Consider the following 21,711-nt stretch of genomic DNA (forward strand, 5'->3'; position numbering starts at 1 on the left):
AGAACGTTTCTTCTCTTAAAGAAAGTGAAGACAATTTGTTAAAAGAAAATGCATTCTTGAAAAGAGATATCTCAAATATTTCCAAAAGATTTTCTATAGGATCTGAGAAACTAGAAAAATTATTTCTGTTCAAAGACCTTATTTTAATAAATCTGGTTTGGGAATGACTGATGAAACCATTCCTTTAATTGATTTTCCTAAGGTGAAAGAAAGAATCAAACAAAGACCCACAAGAGATGCTTACAAAAATCATTTTAAAAAGAATCTTTGTAAAACCAGTAGGTTGCAATGCTCTCGGATGCTCAAAGTGCAATAGTATAGATCATTTTGAAAAAGAATGTCCTATGATTTGGAGACCTGTTAAAAAGGTATGAGCAAAAACCGCATATCATACTAACACCAATGGACCCAAGAAAATATGGGTACCAAAGAAGGCTTGAGTTTCTTTTTTAAATGCAGGTCACTATCAAGAAAAAGGTAAAATGGTATTTTGATAGTGGATGCTCAAGACGCATGACAGGAGACTCAAATTACTTCATAAAGCTTGTTCGAGTAAATGGTGGAAAAGTTTCTTTTGGAGGAAACAACAAAGGAAAAATTGTGGGATTTGGGCGTAAAGATTGGAAATCTCAAAATCAACAATGTTTCCTTAGTGGAAGGGCTCAATTACAATTTGCTCAGTACTAGTCAGCTATGTGATACTGGTTTCAAATTCAACTTTCAAGAGGGAATATGTTCTAGAATTAGTAAAGATTCTACTCAGTCATTCATGGGTCGAAGACATGGAAATATCTACCTCTTGGATGTGAAACCAGATGAATCACAATGTCTAATCTCAATCCAAGACGAAGCAAACTTATGGCACAGAAAGCTTGGGCACGTCAATATGAAGCAAATAGCCAAAATCTCAGCAAAGAAGCTTGTTCGTGGACTACCCAATTTATCATATCAAAAGTCGATCTATGTACACCATGTATATTGGGAAAACAGGTAAGAAATTCCTTTAAACCAATAAATCAAGTTTCCACTAAGCGTATGTACTGCGGCTTTTGCATATGGATCTTTTTGGACCAACCGAACGCAAAGCATTGGAGGTAAGAAATACTTTTGCCTGGTAATTGTGGATGATTACTCACGATTCACTTCGGTATATTTCTTGGCAAGTAAGTCTGAAACCTTCTCTCACTTTGAAAAGTTTGCTAAAAAGGTTCAAAATGAAAAAATGGTATGTTATATCGAGTATAAGAACAGATCATGGATGTGAGTTTGAAAATCATGATTTTACAAAATTCTGTGATAAATCTGGTTTTCAGCATGTATTCTCCTCTCCATATACTCCAGAGCAAAATGGAGTTGTGGAAAGAAAGAATAGATCTCTTCAAGAAATGGCTAGAACTCTTTTAATTGAAAGTAACATCTCTTCACGTTTCGGGTGAAGCGGTTTTACAAAGATGTTATATTATAAATAAAGTCTTTCTAAGGCCTATTCTGGAAAAAAAAAAACCCTATGAACTATTCAAATAAAAGAAGCCTATTGTTTCATATTTTCATATATTTGGATGCAAATGTTTTATATTGAAAAATGCAAATGATCGAGTTGGAAAGTTTGAAGAAAAATCAGATGAAGGCATCTTCCTTGGATATTCAACCACAAGCAAAGCGTACAGAGTCTACAACAAGAAGACTCAAACAGTGGAAGAATTAATGAATGTTAAATTCCAAGATTCTATGCAAAATGAATCCATTCATACTCATCTTGAAGAATCTGAACCTGCTCCAGACTTTACAAAGTCTAAAATAGCTCGAGACTTTGAAGGACCAAAGCAACAAGTGACCGTTGAAGATTCAAGTGAAGAAAGTGACCATCAATCGACAAATTAACCAGCAAGAATCGGAAACATAAGTCTAGTCATCCCAAAGATCTTATTATTGGCGACATCAATGAAGGAATTCGCACAATATCCAAAAGGCACGAAGAGTCTAGTGTTGTGGCTCTTATTTCTGAAATAGAACCCAAAAGCATAGAAGAAGCTTTATCTGATGAAAGCTGGATTGAAGCTATGCAAGAAGAGCTCAGGCAATTCAGTATTAATGATGTCTGGGAATTAACTCATAAACTGAAAGGTAAGTATGTTATTGGAGCTAAATGGGTTTTCAGGAACAAGATGAACGAGAAATGAAAGGTCATAAGAAACAAGGCAAGACTCATAGCCAAGGGATATACACAAGAAGAAGGGATAGACTATGACGAGACTTACGCACCAGTAGCAAGGTTAGAAGCAATTCGATTATTACTTGCTTTTGCTTGTTATAAGAATTTCAGGTTATTCCAAATGAATGTCAAAAGTGTCTTCCTAAATGGATTCATCCAAGAGGAAGTCTATCTGGAACAACCACCTAGGTTTGAAGACCCAAAGAAACCCGGACTCGGCATTCGAGACTCAAAAGGCTTTATACGGCTTGAAACAAGCTCCTCGAGCTTGGTACGACATGATCGAGTAAGTTTTTAATTGAAAATGGATTTGTTAAAGGTAAAGTAGACACTACTCTTTTCATTAAAAGAGAAAGCAAGAGTTTTCTACTTGTTCAAATATATGTCGATGATATTATTTTTGGATCCTCTAATGAAAGTATGTGCAAGAAATTTTCTAAGACTATGCAGGATGAATTTGAAATAAGCGTGATGGGTGAGTTAACCTTCTTTCTTGGACTTCAAGTAAAACAATTGAAGGAATGAACTTTTATTTATCAAGAAAAATATGCTAATGATATTGTGAAGAAGTTTGGCTTGGACAATTGCAAAAAGGCTGATATACCAATGTCAAGCTCCGTGAAGATAGATAAAGATGAAGGATGAAAGAAAGTTGACCAAAAGTTATACAGGAGTATCATCGGTTCGCTTCTTTATCTTACTGCTTCTAGACCTGATATTTTGTTTAGTGTTTGCATTTGTGCCAGATTTCAAGCAGACCCTAAAGAATCACATTTAAATGCTGCAAAGCGTATTATCAAATACATTGCATCAACTTCAAGCTTCGGTCTCGGTATCCTAAAAGGGAGACTTTACTCTTCTTGGATACTCGGACGCGGACTTAGCCAGATGCGAGTTGATAGAAAGAGCACCTCGGTACATCCCAACTACTTGGAGCGGGCGGTGTCTTGGTTTTCAAGAAAGCAAAGTACAAGAGCTCTCTCTACGGCGAGCGAGAATATGTAGCTCTTGGAAGTTCTGTTCACAAATTTTGTGGATAAAACAAAGCTAAGAGACTTGAATTGAAGATTCATGCACGAAGATTAAATGTGACAACACCAACGCAATCAATCTCACCAAAAATCCAATTCTTCACTCAAGAGCAAAGCATATAGAGATTCGACATCACTTCATTAGAGATCATGTTCAAAATGGAGAAATTTCGATTCGGTTTGTTGACTCAAAGAACCAAGCGGCGGGTATATTTACAAAGCTTTTGGAGAAAAATCAATTTGAAATTATCCGTTCAAGACTCAACATTTTGAAGTTTGAAGAAGTTAAAGTCTAGAGACTCTCGGACTCGAGACTATAAGACTTTGATTTGCAAGACTTTATTTGTAAGTTATTCTCTCTCTAATCTCATTTTGAAAAGGTACGTTGATCAACCGTGTTGATTATTGTTATCTCAATCGCTATCTTTAATTGACGAAATTATTGCATCGTTTCATTTAGAAAAAGAAGTTATTTTGATGTGACTATTTTTCGAAAAAGGCAGTTATTTTTTTAAAATGCATCTTTTCACTTACCATTACGACGGTTGGTATCCCCTCCTTACGTTTGTCTTATATATAATCGGTTTCTCCTCGCTTAACTCCAAAACCCTAAAAAGCACCAATCTTCTATGCCTGTTTTCTTCTCTTGTTTAATCTTCGAAAAAGTTGTCATCTTTCTTGGGAAAGTCAAGCAAGGAATCTTTCAAAGACTAAGAAAAATGTCGTCTTCAAGAAAGTCTTCGAGGATCGCAAGCGGGGGACCACGGTGAATGAGTGAGGGGCCTACGCACTTCGATCTCATCGAAGAAGAAGTGTCTCCAAATCAGCAAAGAGAGCCCACAACATTCTCGGCGGCGTCATTCTCCTCCATCTAGTCCTCAAGATGTTGATCATCATCAAAATGAAGAAATCATTGAAGATGCAGACCTTGTAAGAGTTCAAAGGCCCTCTTTTATTTATAAGTTGTATCGTGCTTTAAAAGGGACTGGTACTCCGTTGAACTATGTGGATGATTTTCTTAAGGACAAAGGATATGGAAATGAATATATCTTTTTGCGAAAAATGGAAAGTTTGGGAATTGCTCGTAAGGGTGTGGCAGAAGAATCCCTTGCGAATATCCCAAGTGACCCTCGTGATTAGGGAGTTAATCCGGTGGATGGAAATGATGATGACAAAATATACAGCGAATTTCAGCTAAGAATGGGAATTGCGGCGGAAAATCGAGGAAAAGGGGGAGAGTTGTTTAGATCGAAGGAACATATGGATCTATACTCAAAATTGCTGAAGCGTGGGGTGATAAACCCTATGAGTGTGGATTTTGACTTTCTGGATGCTGTAAATGTGAATTTAAGGGAAAAGTTTGGTCATCTTCAACTTGAGAAATTCTGCTCTGACTCCACAGAAGCCTATCCTCAACTATCTACATATTTCTATTTAAATCTTAGTTTCTTGGATTCGAATAGATTCTCCTTGATGTCAAAGATCAAGACTTTGTTGTGGATATGGATATCTGGTAGATGTGTTAGGAGTTGAGAGAGGAAGGTATCAACGGATCAAAGTTTCTATTGCTCGTACTACTCGGGAACTTGTTAAAGACAAGAGAACGAGAGGGAAAGATTTCCTATTCAAGGATGAGTGCATTTAACATCTTGCTGCAAAAAATTGTAATTAATTGCCTCAGACCGAAATCAACTTCCAAGACTAATGTCTCAAGTTCAGAGGCAAAGCTAATGTATGCCATCATCACTGGGAAAATGTTTTCACTTCCTCACACTATTATGTTCCATATGTATAGAGCTGTGATGAAGGACAGATGACAACTTCCTTATCCAGGTCTTGTAACAAAATTATTCAGACATCTAAACATTCAGCCTCTGCAAATTCTTTGTGCTCGATCGTGCGATCATATGGTGGTAGGACTGAAAATAGTGACCAAGATGCGTCTGAAGGAACTAAGCAAGGCATTGGAGAAATTTAAGGAGAAGACTCCAGTCAAATCTCATCAATTCTCTTCGTAGGAAAAAGGAAGGGGAAGGGACCCATGGATGCTCCATCCAAGAGAAGAAGAGCTCTCCTCGTTGAGGATGAAGATGATGAGGATAACATCACTATCTCTGCTTTGAAGAATCTCATTCAATCTGTTCTAGAGAAAGAGTCAGAACAGCAGACAGAAGAAAGAGCAGAGAAAGAGGCAGAGGAAAAAGAAACAGAGGAAAGAGAAGAAGAAGAAGAAGAAAGAGATGTTGAGCAAGAGAGAGTTGAAAAAGAAGAAGAAGAGAAAAGAGATCAAGAAGAAGGAGAACATGAGGAGCACTCTCCACCTGAAGGCATGGACACGGGGAGACCAAGAGAAACTAGGATTGACCTCAAATCCGCAACCAGTGAGGGAGTCGGTCGATCCCAGCCAGATCGAGAGGAGGTTTTTGCCTCTCAGTTTCCTGAGGAAGGTCATGAGGTTTCTTCGCCAAATCTGCGTGATTATGCTAATCTACCATCGTCTGCATTTATTCCATCAGATTGTGCTAATGCCAGTACGCAGACCGAAAATTCAGCAGACTTTCGCAGAGTGATGGAAATTCTCTTGGAAATGCAAGGTCAGATTTATGCATTGGGATGTGAAGTTCAGAACTTGCAGAATGCAGGACAAGTCTCTTCGGATTCATTAAATGATCAAATCCAAGCCCTTTCTCTTCAGATTCAGGCTAATGCTAAGGGAGAAGATGTTGCTCAGCTGAAGGAAAACTTTAAAAGGCTGGAAGGCATCGTTCAGTCGATGGGAGATTTTCAGCTTGTTCGTATTCCCAAGAATTCCTAACTTCATTTTCATATCAATATTTTTTTGCTGACAAAAAGGGGAGAGTTGCGAGACTTGAAAAACTTTGAACTTAAATTTGAACTTTTTGCTTGTTTTGTTTGTGGTTTGTTTTGACTTGACTTGTGTCCGGATGTGGACTAAATATGGGATTTGGATTTGACTGCTTATTATTAACTACTATTGATGTCTTATGGATGGCTTTATTGCATACTGGACTAACCTATTTTATGTGATTGCAGATTCTAGTGTTATTCATTTAGCCATTTTATCTATAAGATATGCATATGTGTTTGAGAAATATTTTGCAGGTCAAAATTTTCCAAATCTGCAGGAAAGTTTTGTCACCATCAAAAATGGGGAGATTGTTGGAGAAATTCCTCTTGAAGTGTTTTGAAGTTGACAAAACGTTTCCATCGATCTAGTCTAAAGGATTGCAGACTCGCTATTTAAAGTTCGAAGACCTCCGGACAGCCAGGACTCAAGACTCAAAGTCTATCCTCATTGACAGTCTCTAATCCGTTGAAGAAAGGCTATCCAGAACTTGATGTTTCATTAAGGATGTGGCCTTATCGACTGGAGAAGATCTCTTGTCTGGATATGACATAACGGAATTCTTTATTTGATCATAATTGATTCGAATATTAAGGATCCGATGATTGACGAAGTATACTTGGAAGGTTCTACTTATGGAAACCAAGATCCTGATTGTATGGGTGAACAGGATTGATGGGCTATCGACATGTTCCTTTAATAACTCGAATGATCTTCCTAATTGATTCCGTCCAATGGGTAGATTGGAGGAATTCCTTTGGTAAGTGCCAACGGGTATGATAGCATAAAGGAGTATATAAGGAAGAAGTTCTAGTTGTTCGAAAGAGTGCACGATAGAAGAATTCCAAAGTCTGAAGCTCCTTGTTTCTAGTCAATTCATTTGTTGAGCATAATCGTGTAAACAAAAGAGAGTCTATATTCGTGAGAAACCTTGAGGAAGTGTGGTAGAACATCTACACTGTGGAATCAAGGAAAAGCCGTGCTGTAACTTCTCTTTTGTTCATAGTGAAATCCAGCCGGTGGGCTGTCAGTGCGGAAGAATGGACGTAGGCTTGGAATAAGCCGAAACACTATAAATCTTGTGTTCATTTCTCTCTTCCCTAACCTTTACTTTACTTTGATCGTATTTTCCTTTCTATCGATTGCCTAAAATCGCTTCCGTATCTCGAAAATTTATTTGTGCACCTATTCACCCCCCTCTAGGTGATTATACTAGCTATCTCCGTACAAAGACACATTTATACAAGTAAAACTCTAACCCTAGGAATTTCTGCACATTATAAGAAAGTTGCCATCGGGTGAGAGGAGAAAATTGTCTAAAAAGTCCTAAATCTATTGCACTTTTGCTAATTCAATCATAAACCTTTTAATTTTGCTAATTCAGTCCTAAACATTTTCACTTCTTGCTAATTCAGTCTGTTCAGCCAATTTTGGCTGGAAAATGCTGACGTGAATACCAGCAGTGCCACATAGGATAGCCGGCCTTGCGCGTGGACAATTTTAATAATATTTTTTTTTATTATTTATTATTTTTTTCTGCTTTTCCCTTTTCTTTTCTTTCTTTTCTTTTTGGCTTTTTTTTTCCTTTTCCAAAGGCCAGCCACCGGCCCCCGGGCGATGGTCGGCCACCGGCCACAGCCGGTCGGGTGGCCTCGCCCACCACACGGCGGGCTGGCCGGGTGAGGAGGAGCTCGGCGAGGGGCCCTCGCCCGGGAGTGGCCCAACAAGGGTCGCCAGGTGAGGCCGACCCTCACCGAGCCCGGGCGACGGTGACACCAAGCAAGGCCACCCTAGCTCGGGCGAGGGCTGGCCTCGCGGGGCTTGCCCTCGCCGGGCGGGCTGGCCTCGCCAGGCTTGCCCTCGCCCTTTGCCGGCCAACACCACCCACTCGATGAAATCACCTCTCTCTCCTCTAGCGTCGGCGCCGCCGCTGCCGCCATCATCTTCGTCTTCTCCACTGAGGAAGACGCGCCTCTCGCCTTACCTCTTCGCCCTGCTGTCGTTCGTCGTCTTCATCTCTGTCCTCTACGGCGAGGACCTGGCTTGCATCTTCAGCCAATAGCTCCAAGTCCACCCGAGCTCGGCCAGGGGCAAGGGCCAGCCTCGCCAGATCTGGTTTGGGCGAGGCCGACGCTTGCCTGGGCAAGGGCGAGCCTCGGCGAGGGCTCCCCTCGCCAGATCTGGCAAGGCCGGCCCTCACCCAATCGACCCTTGCCAGGTTGCACCTAGGCGAGGGCTCCCCTCGCCGAAGTTCCTCCTCGCTTGGCTGGGCCTCGCCTATGGCAGGCGAGGCCAGCCGGCTGGCTATGGCTAGTGGCTGGCCTAGGAAAGGCAAAAGAAAAAGGCAAAAGAAAAGAAAAAAAGGAAAAAAAATACAAAAATACAAAAATATTAAAATATTAAAATATTATTAAAAATTGTCCACGTTAGCGCCTGCAGCCCCTACGTGGCACCACCAGTGTCCACGTCAGCATTTTCTGGCCCAAATTGGCCGAATGGACTGAATCGGCAAGAAGTGAAAAGGTTTAGGACTGAATTGGCAAAGTCAAAAGGTTTACAACTGAATTGGCAAAAGTATAATAGTTTAGGACTTTTTGGACAATTTTCCCAGTGAGAGAGTGATAGCATCCATTCGTTTCATAGAAAATAACTTCCCATAAAATATTTTTGAATTTTCCAACATTCATTTCAAGGAAAATGAATTGCTTGAGAAAAACATTTTCCATGAAGAGAAACAAGTTTTCTAAATTAGGGAAAATGTTTTTCACTTTTTAAAAAGTGAAAAACATTTTCTTTACTTAATTTCTCTTATCTCACACTCCTATAAGCCTTCACTTCATCCTCCTCTTCCTTTTTTTTTTTAATTCGAATTATTGTTTATTTTCTTTGTTTTCCCTCTTCTTCTTTATTTTTATGTTTTCGTTTTGTTTTTTTTTCTTTTTTAAAATTGAGTTTTTAATTCTTTTCTATTCACTCTATCAATAAGCGAGCCGGATCTGGTGTATCATAAGGGATTTGCATTTTCTATGGATTCTTACGTCCTTTGTCTTTCCTTTTCTTTTTCTTTTTCCTTGGCCGGTTGGTAGCCACAGCGGCGACCGGCCACAGGCTAACTCCAGCCTCCCGAGGCTAGATTTGGCAAGGGCGAGGCTCGAGCTTGCCGATCTCGGAGAGCCCGAGCTCCATCGAGGACAGCAAGCTCGATACTCAGCCAATCCAAGCGAGCCGCATCCTTTGGTTGGCAAGCTCGTCGGATCTGGCAATTGTGTCTTGGTCGACCGCCAAACAACTGACCACGTTGAGGCACACGGTAGCAAAGGAAGGAGGAGGAAGAAGGAGAGAGGAAAAGAAAAGGAAAAAGAAAGAAAATTTAAAAATAATAAAAATTCATTTTAAAAAATATATAAAAATTAAAATTAATTTGTTTGGTCAATTAAAATATTAAAATTAAATTTTTTTGATAATTTTCCCAAGAAAATCAAATTAAATAAAACACTAGAAAATATAGTCATTTTATCAAAAATGATTTTTTAAAAAATATTTTTCGAAAACGTAATATTTTTCATAAAATGAACATAAATAAAATATTACGACTTTCGATGCAATGATAGCCGGCCTAATACATTCGACTTTCTAAAACATCATGAGAGGAATAATTTACGAGTTCACTTGAATGTTTAGATATTTCAAGATTCGAATTAGATTTAACGAAGTTCATGAAAGGTCAATTGTCTTTCTATCATACACTCCGAAAGGTTTCAAGGTTCGTGGAACACGTTCCGCGTTCGACGCTGACGGGGACGATTTCATTGCTGAAGGATTCACGTGGTTCGTGGCCAGGAATCGTGACACGTACCGCGGCTCAGTACATCGCGTCGGAAATTCGTATGAAAACAGGCAATAAGAAAAATCTCATAAGGAAACGACGTGATCGTAAAGTCCAAGGTTTGAAGTGACAGAGCCGCCCGGCGTTTTGATTACTCCACTTCGCCTTCGAACCGAACCGAAGGAAGACGACGATCCATCTCCCGATTCTCTCGCCGAGCTTTACGCTTGCCAAAACATCCGCTGCCGACTCCTTTCCATCGCCGCACCCATGTCCGCGTCAAGAACCGACTCGCCGCCGCCGCCGCCGCCAACCAGATCCGCCCTAAAGTCCTCGCTCGCAGTCACTCTCCTATCAGTCTTGGCTCCGATTCTCGCGGTCACGGTCCTCTACCGACACGAGCCCTTCGACCCGGCTTCGCCGCCCATCCACGAGCTGCCCGAGACGGTCGCCGCCCCGATACAGAACGGCCGCATACTGGGCAGCGCAGAGATGGTCGGGGCCGGGCGAGTGGTGGGGCCCGAGGACGTGGAGCACGACCCGGCGTCGGGTGTCATCTACGTGGGCTGCGCGGACGGGTGGGTCAAGCGGATCAAGGTGGGCGGCTCGGCCGGCTACGCCGCGGTGGAGGACTGGGTCAACACCGGCGGGAGGCCGCTCGGCCTCGCCCTCGGGCGCGACGGCGAACTTATCGTTTGCGACGCATACAAGGTCAGTACCAACCGTCCGAATTTTTGTTTGCTACAACTACATACTTCCGTGAGATCTTCTTTTTGCTGGAATTAAATATTTTTGAGATATTTTGTGAAAGGAATTTTATTTTATTTTTTGGTCGAAGTGAGAGGAATTAATTAATTAGAAACTGTGTCATATCTACCATTCATATTTTCAATGAAATCAAGATACGGCATTATCCTCAACCGAAGAAACTGGGTGGTTGAGGACAGTGCCATAAGGCATGTCAATTCAGTTGTAAGCATTTAACTCATTCACACTCACTCTAGGTACGGAAGGCTATTATACATGCTTACCCGGTAATAGTCAGGACCGAAGTCTCGATACTATTATATTTGCCTACCTAGTAATAGTCAAGACCGAAGTCCCAACGTGGTGTCTACCTTCACCAAGTTCCCTAATTTTATGTCTATCTTTATCTTCCAAAAAAAAAAGGAGGGCAGCGTGGGGTCTTCCACCCCAGGACGGATCTCCCCGCTTGTTTCATCCATGAGCTTTTAAGGACCTGCTCAGATCCAAGAGTAACTCTTTTATCCAGTGAGCAGAGAATCTCGCTCGGGATTTTGCCCAAATCCCATTAGGAAGGTTCCGTAAATATAAAAGAAAAATAAAAAAGGGTAGATAAAAAAATATATTAGAATAGTATCACTAGAAAGAGATTATTAAAATTATTGGAAATAAGAATCGGATTTTCAAAATAGAAAACACTACAACTATTGTAGCCCACCTCAGGTAGACTATAGGAGCGGATAACGAAAAGAACCTGAAATTTTTATTTGAAGATTGGAGCTATTAAAATATGATATTTATTTTGTAGTGTAAATCTGAGCCACAAGTTCCTACGTAGATCATTCTTATAAAAATTGCTTTTATAAAATGCGTAAAAAGAATCACAGAAACTGCAAATCAAATTTGGCGGGGCACTTGTTAGACAACTGTATAAAATCTGCATGGAAAATCAAGATATTATCTTATAAAATACATTTAAAAAGTGAAAATAAAAATCCAAATAAGTACTCGTGGGGTTTTATTTAGGAGAATCAGGCAATTAGTCAAATGAAGTTTCGAGATTGGCTGCAAGACGAATTTTTAAAGGATATATTTGGGGGCAAAGATCAAGACCACTGAAAATCATTAAGGGCGCGTTTGGTTGTGTTTCATTTTAAAAATTGTTCCAGGAACAGAAATAGAAAAAAAAGTGTTTCTGTTCGGGAACAATTTTGAACAAAACAACGCGTTTGGTAAACTTGTTCGGGAATAAAAAATAAACAGAAACATGTTTGGTAAATTTGGATAATTTTTTATTTTTTTTATTTTTTCTATTTTTTTTCTTATTTTTCCTTTTCTTCTTTTTTTCTTTTTCATTTTTTTCTTCTTTTGGCCGGTCGCGGCCAAGGCCTTGGCCGGCGACCGGCCGGCGAGGGTCGGCCTCGCCTTGATCCGGCGAGGCCGAGCTCGCCCGGCCGGCGGGCGAGGCGCGGCCTCGCCGGGCCACCGCCGAGGGCGAGGCCGAGGCTCGCCGCCGCCGGGCGAGCTCGGCCTCGCCGGAATCTGGCGAGATCGAGCTCGCCCGGGCCGGTGCGAGGTCGACGTCGCCATGGCTGGGCGAGCTCGATCTCGCCCAGATCGGGCGAGGCCGAGCTCGCCCGGGCCGGCGAGCCTCGGCCTCGCCGAGCCACCGCCCGGGCGGCGTGCTCGCCGGCCGCCGGGCGAGCTCGGCCTCGCCCGATCGGGCGAGATCGAGCTCGGCCTCGCCCGATCCGGGCGAGATCGAGCTCGCCCGGGCCGGCGCGAGGTCGGCCTCGCCATGGGCTGGCGAGCTCGAGCTCGCCCGGATCCGGCGAGGCCGAGGCTCGCCGGCCGCCGGGCGAGCTCGGCCTCGCCGGATCGGGCGAGCTCGAGCTCGCCCGGCCATGGCGAGGCCGACCCTCGCCCGGCTACGGCGAGCTTCGGCCTCGCCGGGGGACGGCGAGCTTCGGCCTCGCCGGGCGGCGAGCCTCGCCGTGGCGGGCGAGGCCGCCGGACCCCTCGTCGGCCGGTCGCCGGCCATGGCCGAGGCCGGCGACCGGCCAAAAGGAAAAAGAACAAGAAAATAAGAAAAAAAGAAAAAGAAAAAAAAAAGTATTTCTCATTTGTGTTTGAAACAAGAAACACAAAATTTGTGTTTCTTGTTGTTCCTTTTGTTCCAGGGAACAAAAAAACAGAAATTTCTGTTCGGGAACGAAACACCGGTCGCCCAAACAGGCCCTAACTAACCGATGAATCTAGCAAAAAAATAAGGTAGCAAAAAAAAAAGATTTACAAAGAAAAATTACTTGGGTGTATCGGCCGACGTCGATTTATTAGGCCCCGCATGGTAATGTTCTTTTTCTTGTTTATGAACAAAAATTTTGTTTTTTTGTTCCCGGAAAAAAAAAGAATAGAAACACGTTTGTTTGCGTTTTTGTTCAAAATCTATTTTTTTGTTCCCGGAATAAAATTGAAAGAGAAATTAGAAACAAAAAAAAGTTATTTTTTTGTTCCATAAACACTTTTGAAGAACATTTTTTCTCTCTCCTCTCTTTTCTTCTTCTTTTCTTCTTCTTTTTTCTTTGGCCGGTCGCCGGCCTCGGCTATGGCCGGCGACCGATCGTCGAGGGCCAACGACACCGTCGGCGACCTTGCCGGAGCGTCGCTGGCCCCGGCGAGGCCAAACGTCGCCGGCCCCTAGCGAGCCTCGCCGTGGCTGGGCGAGGCGACCAGCCTAAAGAAGAAAAAAAGAAAAAAGAAAAAGAAAGGAAAAAAAGGAAAAATATTAAAAAATATTAAAAAATTAAAAGAAACAAACAAATATATAAATTTACCAAACGTGTTTCTATTCATTTTTTATTCCGGAACAAGTTTACAAAACGCGTCTTTCGGTCAAAATTTTTTTCCCGGAACAGAAATATATATTTATATTCATTAAATTTTTTAACAGAAACGTTACCAAACGCGCCCTTATAGTCCGATGCACATCAACCCTTCCTCAGGCCCATTAGCCAATATTACATAATTCAATATTCATTCATTGTCCATTAATTTTTGCATTTGATATAACACGAACAATTACTTTTTAATGTTCATAATTGATAATGATTATAATGGGGAATATTATTCAAAAAGTCATAAACTTATTGTACATCAACTAATTTAGTTATAAACATTTCAATTGTACAGCAGAGGTTGCTAGGCCTCCTTGCCAACCCTCAATAATAAAAAAGAAAAAGAAAAAAAGTCAATAAATAAATTCTCAAATTTCTAAAAAAATTCACAAAACTTGTCTAGATTAGCACCAGTCATCCTATGCCAACACCGAATGACCAGTGTTCACATTTGTGATTTTCAATCAAAATTGGTTGGAATGACTACATTGGCAAATCGTAAAAAAAAATTAAAACTAAATTGGCATAACTAAAAATTTAGAATTGAATTAGCCGTCATATAATAGGTTTAGGTTTAGCACTTTTTGGGCAAATATTCCGGCTCCCTTCTTTAGCTGTCTTTTGAGGTGGAGAAGCGAGTAAATTTAAAAATGTGTTTGAACATAATTGTACCCTAAATGATATATGTAAATATATATATATATATATATAGAAAAAGGGTTTTCGAGTAATACTAATATGCATTAGTATTGATTCTATTTAAATGGTTGTATGCAACAGGGGCTACTGAATGTGAGCAAACATGGAACGGTGGAGCTGTTGACAGACGAGGCAAAAGGCGTGAAGTTCAAACTCACAGACGCTGTGGCTGTGGCCACTGACGGGACGATATACTTCACCGACGCCTCGTACAAGTACACCGTCGGGGAGTTCATTTGGGACATTCTAGAGGGTCGGCCGTATGGGAGGTTCTTGAGCTACGACCCGGCGACCAAAGAGACTAAGGTGCTGGCTCGGGATCTCTACTTCCCCAATGGCGTTGCGCTCTCGCCCAACCAAAGTTTCGTTATCTTCTGCGAAACCGTCATGTGAGTTCGACGCAATGTTTACAAAGACTTCCTTTTGCCAAAAAACCTTCACAAATTGATGGTTGATAAATATGAATGATTTGCATTCCTTAGGCGGAGGTGTAAGAGGTACTACATAAATGGTGAGCAAAAAGGGCATATCGACACATTCATCGACGGTTTGCCTGGGTATCCGGATAACATCAGATATGATGGACAAGGCCATTACTGGATCGCACTCGCCTCAGTGAGTCTGTCATTGTCGATGAGTTTCTTGTCTATATTTCTTCTATTGTGAATGTAAATCGCAATTCTAGTTAATTGAGAGTGTGTCTGCTTATTAGCTGATTCAGCATTCCTATACATTTCTGTTGTTCCAACTTGAACAATCTCTGATGCAATGCAGCAGCATCGTGCACTGCTCAATGAACATGCATGATGCACTGAATCTTCCTTCGCATAACATATGAATTGGTTTCACAGGGGACCTCGGTGTCATGGGATTTGGCGTTCAAGTATCCCTTCATAAGGAAAGCAGCCGTGATCTTGGAGAGACTAAACAGGCGGCCGGCAATGGAAAAAAATGGTGGGGTTTTTCAGGTCAACTCGGAGGGAAAGCCAGTCGCACATTACTACGATCCTCAACTATCATTGATAACGAGCGGGAACAAGATTGGTGACTACTTGTACTGCGGCTCCCTTCACTATCCTCACATCCTTCGCCTCAAATTAGATTAGAGGCTTCTTGTTTTAATTAAGGGTACATTTGTTTTACTAAAAATCTCATAATAAATAAAAATACTTTCTAGAAAAATGATTAATTTTTATTTGTATGGTAATTTTAAGGAAATTGATTTTCTTCTTTTCAGACGGGGAGAGAGGTCGTTTTCCTAAAATTATACTTATCATTTTCAATCAATAAAAACTTTTTTTATAAATTAATTAATTTTCTGTTGTTCATTATGGTCTCCCTTCTAAGCTGTGCTTGACGTGGATCGGTCAAAAGAGGATGTTCCTTATCATGTCAGTGAATGTTGTCAATTAAATATAATCCGTCGGCCATTCGGGTATGACAAGGTCCTGAAGCCGACAGCCCTCGGACCAGATATCAAGGTACCAAAAAGAATGCGATTAATCCAATTTGAAGTCCAGCATCGTAAGTGGTTTGATTTGGAGCTTGGAGTTTGGACTCTAAAGGACAAAGTCCAAGATCCATTTTGAAATATAAATTAAGGTTCTAGGACCTAATATTTGTAAAACCGAAATGGGTTGTGATTATCCATATGTTAAAATATTTTATGTGTTCTAGGATCTAATAATTGTAAAAAAAAAAAAAAAAAAAAAAAACACTAGGAGATTATGCATAATTGAAAGTAATTCGGATTAGATAAAATCGCCCAAGCACCGCCGCCCACGTCGATGGAGGCATGAGAGGCGACCTGATATTCTAAGGCGAGAACCCAAACGAACATGCGACAACAGAATAGTTATATTTTAAGATTTGTGGCCACAATTGTGTTGTCAGATACTTCACCTCCCCTTTGAATTGAAGGGAAGAAAGACGATGAGCCATTTCCCGATTCTCTCGCCGAGCTTCATACTCACAAGAACATCCACCGCGAACCTCTCTTCATCGCCGTAGCACACATGTCCGAGTCAAGAGCCAGCTTCCCGCTGCGGCCGCCGCCCACCAAAACCTCGCTGAAGCCCTCGCTCGCAGTCACTATCCTGTCAGTCTTGGCTCCGGTTCCAGTGATCACGATCCTGTACCAACTAGAGCCCTTGATCCGGCTCCGTTGCCCGCCCGCCCCCCCATGGGCTGTCCGGGACAGTCACCACCCCGAGGGAGAACAGCCGCATGCTGCGCGGCGCAGAGATGGTCGGGGCCGGGCTAGTGGTGGGCCCCGAGGACGTGGTATATGACCCGGAGTCGGGGGTCATCTACGTGGGGTGTGCAGACGGGTGGGTAAAGCGTATCAAGGTGAGCGGCTCAGGCAGGGACTCTGCGGTGGAGGACTAGGTCAACATCGGCGGGAGGCCGCTCGGCCTTGCCCTCGGGCGGGATGGCAAACTTATTGTGTGCGACTCCTATAAGATCGGTACTTACCATCTATGTTTGTAAGATCATTAATCTGTTACATAATTCCTATTGAAAGTATGGCATAGGAGGGACAAATATTGATCTCTAGAATCTCTTGCTCTGATATTAGATATGATTTTGCAAGACTACTCGTAATTATCGTGAAAAATTAAGTTGTTAGATGAAAATTAATTTATATATATTTAAATATATATATATTGGTATTATCAAATGACGATCATTTCAAGATGATATCTTGTCATTACATGGAATCAGCTCAAGCTTACTTTTGTCCGGGTCCATCGTCTTTGACCCTTTCTTTTAAGTAATATCAATATAAAATCAATGGACAAAAATTATATATGACAAAATTATAAATATTTCATAACCAAATGTTTAGTTGAAATATCTAATAAAAGACTCTAAACAACATTACTTAATATATTACTTTTCAGATCAATTTTAATGAATATTTCTACTATTAATTTAACTTTTTAATACAAAGAACTATTTGTATTGATCAATTACATATAAAAAAATTACCAAAAAAATAGAAGTCTTAAACCCATCATTATGCCAATTCAATCATAAATATTTTAATTCGACAGATTTAGTTCTAACACTTTTAACAATTTGCCGTTCGGTTCAAAACCTTTAAATTGTATCAATTCAGTTCTCAAACTTCTAATAATTTGTCAATTGAATCTTAAACTTTTTGACAAAAATTAAATTAGCACAATTGAAATATTTATAACTAAATTGGTAGTCATACGGTAAGTTTAAAACTAAATTAGCATAATTAAAAGACTTATGATTGAATTGGTTATTGTACAATAGGTCTACGACTTTTAGGACAATTATCCAACCCTCAAGCCTATAATCGGAATTATATAATCGAATTCACTATCCATAAATTTTGCAGAAATAGAAGAAATTCTAAGCACGTTTTTTTTTAACAGAATTCTAAGCACGTTTAAGTTCCTAAATTCTGATCCTTATAAATTAAGTCTTAACAAAATGAGTTTTTGAGGAACAAGTGAGTAGATTTAGGGATGCGTGTTATTATTACCATGCCCTCAATTATTAGACTTCCTATGCTTTGACGTAGGGTAATGTATTAATTACCCGCTTGATTCTTTCGCTATCATTATTACTCATCGTGACTATCATTTTATTTTTTGCGAACATGTAAATATATATGTCGCGTTTTCACATTACGAAAATCTATAATGCGATGGGAATAGCTAATTATGTTCTGACAACAGCCCATGCATGCATCAAGTCAGCAAATTTTGTCGGAATTGTCCTGGAACTCATTTCATTCATGACCGAAGAGTAAAAATTCTTAGAATCAGTAAAAAAATCGAAACCAATGAACATTTCTTGGCCAGAAATTAGTGAATTGTCTTTGCGAGGCATTTTGTCCCAAAAAGTTGACTATATATAGAATTAGAATTCTCGAATAATATGCATAGTATTGAAACTGTCATATCCCACAGGGGCTGCTGAAGGTGAGCAAACGCGACGGAACCGTGGAGCTATTGACGGATGAGGCGGAAGGCCTGAAGTTCAACCTAACGGACGGTGCGGACGTGGCCCGTGACGGGACGATATACTTCACCGACGCCTCATACAAGTACACCTTGAAAGAGGCCATTTGGGACGTCCTGGAGGGCCAGCCGCACGGGAGGTTCTTGAGCTACGACCCGACGACCAAAGAGACTCGAGTGCTGGCTCGGGATCTCTACTTCCCCAATGGCGTCGGGCGAGAGCGCGACCAAAGTTTCGTGATCTTCTGCGAAACTGTCATGTGAGTTCGATGTGATGTTCAGAAAGACTTCTTTAGCCAAAATCCTCACAAACTTCATAGATAAGATCAAGCGAGTCTTCTTTGTTTTCTTTTTTTATGGTTTTTCCAGGAGACGGTGCAAGAGGTACTATATCAACGGCGAGCGAAAGGGACATATCGACACATTCATCGACCGTTTGCCAGGTTATCCGGACAACATCAGATACGATGGAAAAGGCCATTACTGGATTGCTCTGTACTCGGTGAGTTAGATCATAGTCGACACTTCATGTGTTCCTTGCAATTATCAGTGCTTTAACATGCATGCTTCATTTGAGGAGCTTCTTTTTATCAACGCAACACAGTAAGAATCAAGGCATTGGATCTCTTATAATCGTCGACGAGTCAAATACCATGCTGGACGCTGCTGAACTCATATCGCGTATCAACCCCATGAACCCTGTTGAGGTTTCTGCGATTCACTCGCGACGGATTACTTGCTGGCCGAATTCCACAGCCAGAATATGCATTATGCACTGTATCTTCATTCACGTAACATAACGGAAAAAAAATTGCAGGGGAGCTCGATGTCCAACAAACTGTTGTTGAAGTATCCAATCATAAGAAAAGGAGCTGCGATCTTGGAGAGAATTGACAGACGACCGGTGATGGACAAGAACAGCGGGGTTTTTTAAGTCGATCTGGAGGGCAAACCGGTTGCGCATTACTACGATCCTCAGCTGTCGTCCATATCCAGCGGGAACAAGATTGGTGACTACTTGTACTGTGGCTCCCTCTACTACCCTTACATCCTTCGCCTCAAGTTAGACTAGAGGCTTCTTGTTGTGTAATGGGATTTAAGCAGCCGGGCCGTGATTATGTTTTGATTAAGCCGTGCTTGATTCGGCTGAGGTTTTGCTTTCTTCTCTCTGGTGTCATGCAAACAATGCTCGTTGGATAATTGGTAGTGCCAGAGAGAAAACTCATAAATGTACCAACATACATAGAAAACTTGTAAAAAAGTTTTAAAACCTTTTACGTTTGTGTCAATTAAGTTCTAAACATTTTTTTAATGTCAATTTAGTCCAATTTTTTTTCTTTGTGCCAATTTAGTCATTTCCAACTAACTTTAGCCGGATTTTGCTAACTAAGCGTCGGCCGACTGACGTGGCACGATCAACTCTAACATGAACAAATTTTAATAATATTTTAATATTTTTGAATTTTGTATTTTGTATTTTCTTTTTTCTTTTTCCTTCTCCTTCTTCTTCTAGCAGGTTGCCAGACCTCGGCTACCGGCCAAAGGTGAGGCTCGAGCCCTCACTAGTGGCTACAAGGGCAGCCTCGCGCTGGGCTGCGAGGCTTGACCCTTGCCAGCCTACTCGAGACTGCTCAAGCTGGCCCTCAACCTCGCTAGATCCGACGAGGTCAAGCCTCCCTAGCCTCTGGCGAGTCGGGCTTGCAGCCTCTCGAGTATTTTGGACCGCCAGTAGCCTTAGGCTGAATTTTCCACAGCACCACTTGGTTGTCTCCATCCAGGTTTCTCTCTGGCCTTTAGACACCAAGTTCAGCTGGGATAAGTACAATATTAGTGCCATAAGTTGTGTACGGCGCTTATTTTAGTGCCAACTCCGATCCGATTAGCCGAAAATCCAATGTGGCACTTTTTTATTAATTTTTGAAGCTGACGTGGCTCGCCGGAGAGTACAATCAGCATCCCAACACCAAAACAACACCATTTGGTGTCTCCCCCAATTCAAAACCTTAACACCAAAACGACGTTGTTTGCCATCCTCGACAGCCCCCGCGCTTGGCGGTTGCGGCTTCGACCCCGACCCCAACCCGACGATGGCCACTCGGTGGCTATAGCTCCAACACTAATCCCGACCTCGACCCCAATCGCGACGATGGCCACTTGGCAGCCGCTATGGGTGTCAAAAACCGTCCTGAAAACCGAACCGAGAAATTCGATTTTTTCGGTTCAATTTTTGGTTCGGTTCGGTTCTCATTAAAAACCGAAATTTTTTTATCGGTTCGGTTTTTATCGGCTAACCGAACCGAGCCGAACCGATAAAACTGATAAAAATTAAAATCCTCTTCTTCTCCACTTTCTCCAGTCTCCATGGGTCACAAGACTCATGACCTTATTTCTAATTATCTCTCGTCTTGGCGACGGTGACCTCGACGGCGAAGGAGACCGTGACGGTGACAGCGACGGCCACAAGGACGGCAACCGTTTGAGGGATGTCTCTCCTTCATCCCTCTTCGGCTCTTCCTTCTCCTCTCTCCCCCATGACGCAGCTGCCACCTCGTCACTCCCAAGGTTAACCCATCGACCCTAATTGAGCCTTGGCTTGGGCTCTGCTTTGCAATTGTGTGCGAGTCTAATGGGAAAATGCGATCTCCGACGGTGCTTACTGCTTAGGGTCACCAACAGGCTCCAGGAGGGGAAGCGTCCCCTCTACGCCATCATCTTCAACTTCATTGACTCCCACTACTTCAACGTCTTTGCCACTGTCGGCGGCAACCGGGTACTCCCCAAGTTCTCAGCTTTATGGGTTTTTGCCTCTTCTCGAGCATCTGCAGCTGTTTAACTAAACTGGGTTGTTCGTAGCATTCTCTATTTTCACTTGGTCAGTGCAATTTGGATAGGAAAATCGTGTTTTTTTTTAGTTTATAAGATCAACGTGGAGCAAAAAAGTGTTTTACTTGTTTTGTTCTTTTCTTTTTTTCCTTCCAGGTTACTGTTTATCAGTGTCTCGAAGGGGGAGTAATAGCCGTGCTGCAGTCATACATTGATGAAGATGTAAGGCCAAACAACTTCTAGTAATTTCTCTAGTGGTTTACCCACTTTGTGGATAATGTGCATTTCATGTACTTGGATACTTTGGTTGGTGCTAAGCTTGTCAGCAGCATTCCCTGATGATAGCAAGCTCTTTCCGATTCTTTCTTGCTACTTGGGCTTAGTGATATTAGCAGTACTCAGTTTGGTTTGTTGAGGGATTGTGGGTTGAAGTTTCTGGTTGTCAATGACAATTTGATTCTGAGTGAGATGAGGGTTCAGAATGCAGATTTGTCATCTCTCAATTGTCTTTTGTTGGCACCACTTGATATGATCTTTGGAGATGCTTTTAATGTTAGTGCCTGTGCTATTGGAAATGGAAAGAAAATGAGAGAGAGAGAGAGAGAGCTAGGAATATAA

The 21,711-nt window shown here is 41.7% G+C and overlaps 1 protein-coding gene and 1 pseudogene across 1 annotated transcript; both read left to right on the forward strand.

Annotated features, from left to right (window-relative positions):
- Positions 1-10,095: 10,095 nt before the first annotated feature.
- On the forward strand, positions 10,096-15,454 carry LOC104422828 (protein STRICTOSIDINE SYNTHASE-LIKE 6). The gene is made up of 4 exons (XM_010035269.3): positions 10,096-10,646; positions 14,354-14,661; positions 14,755-14,887; positions 15,124-15,454. The coding sequence occupies exons 1-4, from the start codon at positions 10,206-10,208 to the stop codon at positions 15,376-15,378; spliced, it is 1,137 nt and encodes a 378-aa protein (XP_010033571.2). The 5' UTR covers positions 10,096-10,205; the 3' UTR covers positions 15,379-15,454.
- A 1,044-nt stretch (positions 15,455-16,498) lies between these two features.
- On the forward strand, positions 16,499-19,209 carry LOC104422829 (annotated as a pseudogene).
- Positions 19,210-21,711: the final 2,502 nt, after the last annotated feature.

Source organism: Eucalyptus grandis, chromosome 10, assembly GCF_016545825.1.
Source record: "Eucalyptus grandis isolate ANBG69807.140 chromosome 10, ASM1654582v1, whole genome shotgun sequence".
NCBI classification, from domain to species: Eukaryota; Viridiplantae; Streptophyta; class Magnoliopsida; order Myrtales; family Myrtaceae; genus Eucalyptus; species Eucalyptus grandis.

What these genes read in the sequence shown, in the direction of transcription:
- LOC104422828 (XM_010035269.3), top strand. Translation starts at nt 10,206, where the DNA reads ATGTCCGCGTCAAGAACCGACTCGCCGCCGCCGCCGCCGCCAACCAGA. An exon ending in ATCTTCTGCGAAACCGTCAT is followed by an intron (nt 14,662 to 14,754) that starts GTGAGTTCGACG and finishes TGCATTCCTTAG; the next exon opens with GCGGAGGTGTAAGAGGTACT. An exon ending in ACTGGATCGCACTCGCCTCA is followed by an intron (nt 14,888 to 15,123) that starts GTGAGTCTGTCA and finishes TTGGTTTCACAG; the next exon opens with GGGACCTCGGTGTCATGGGA.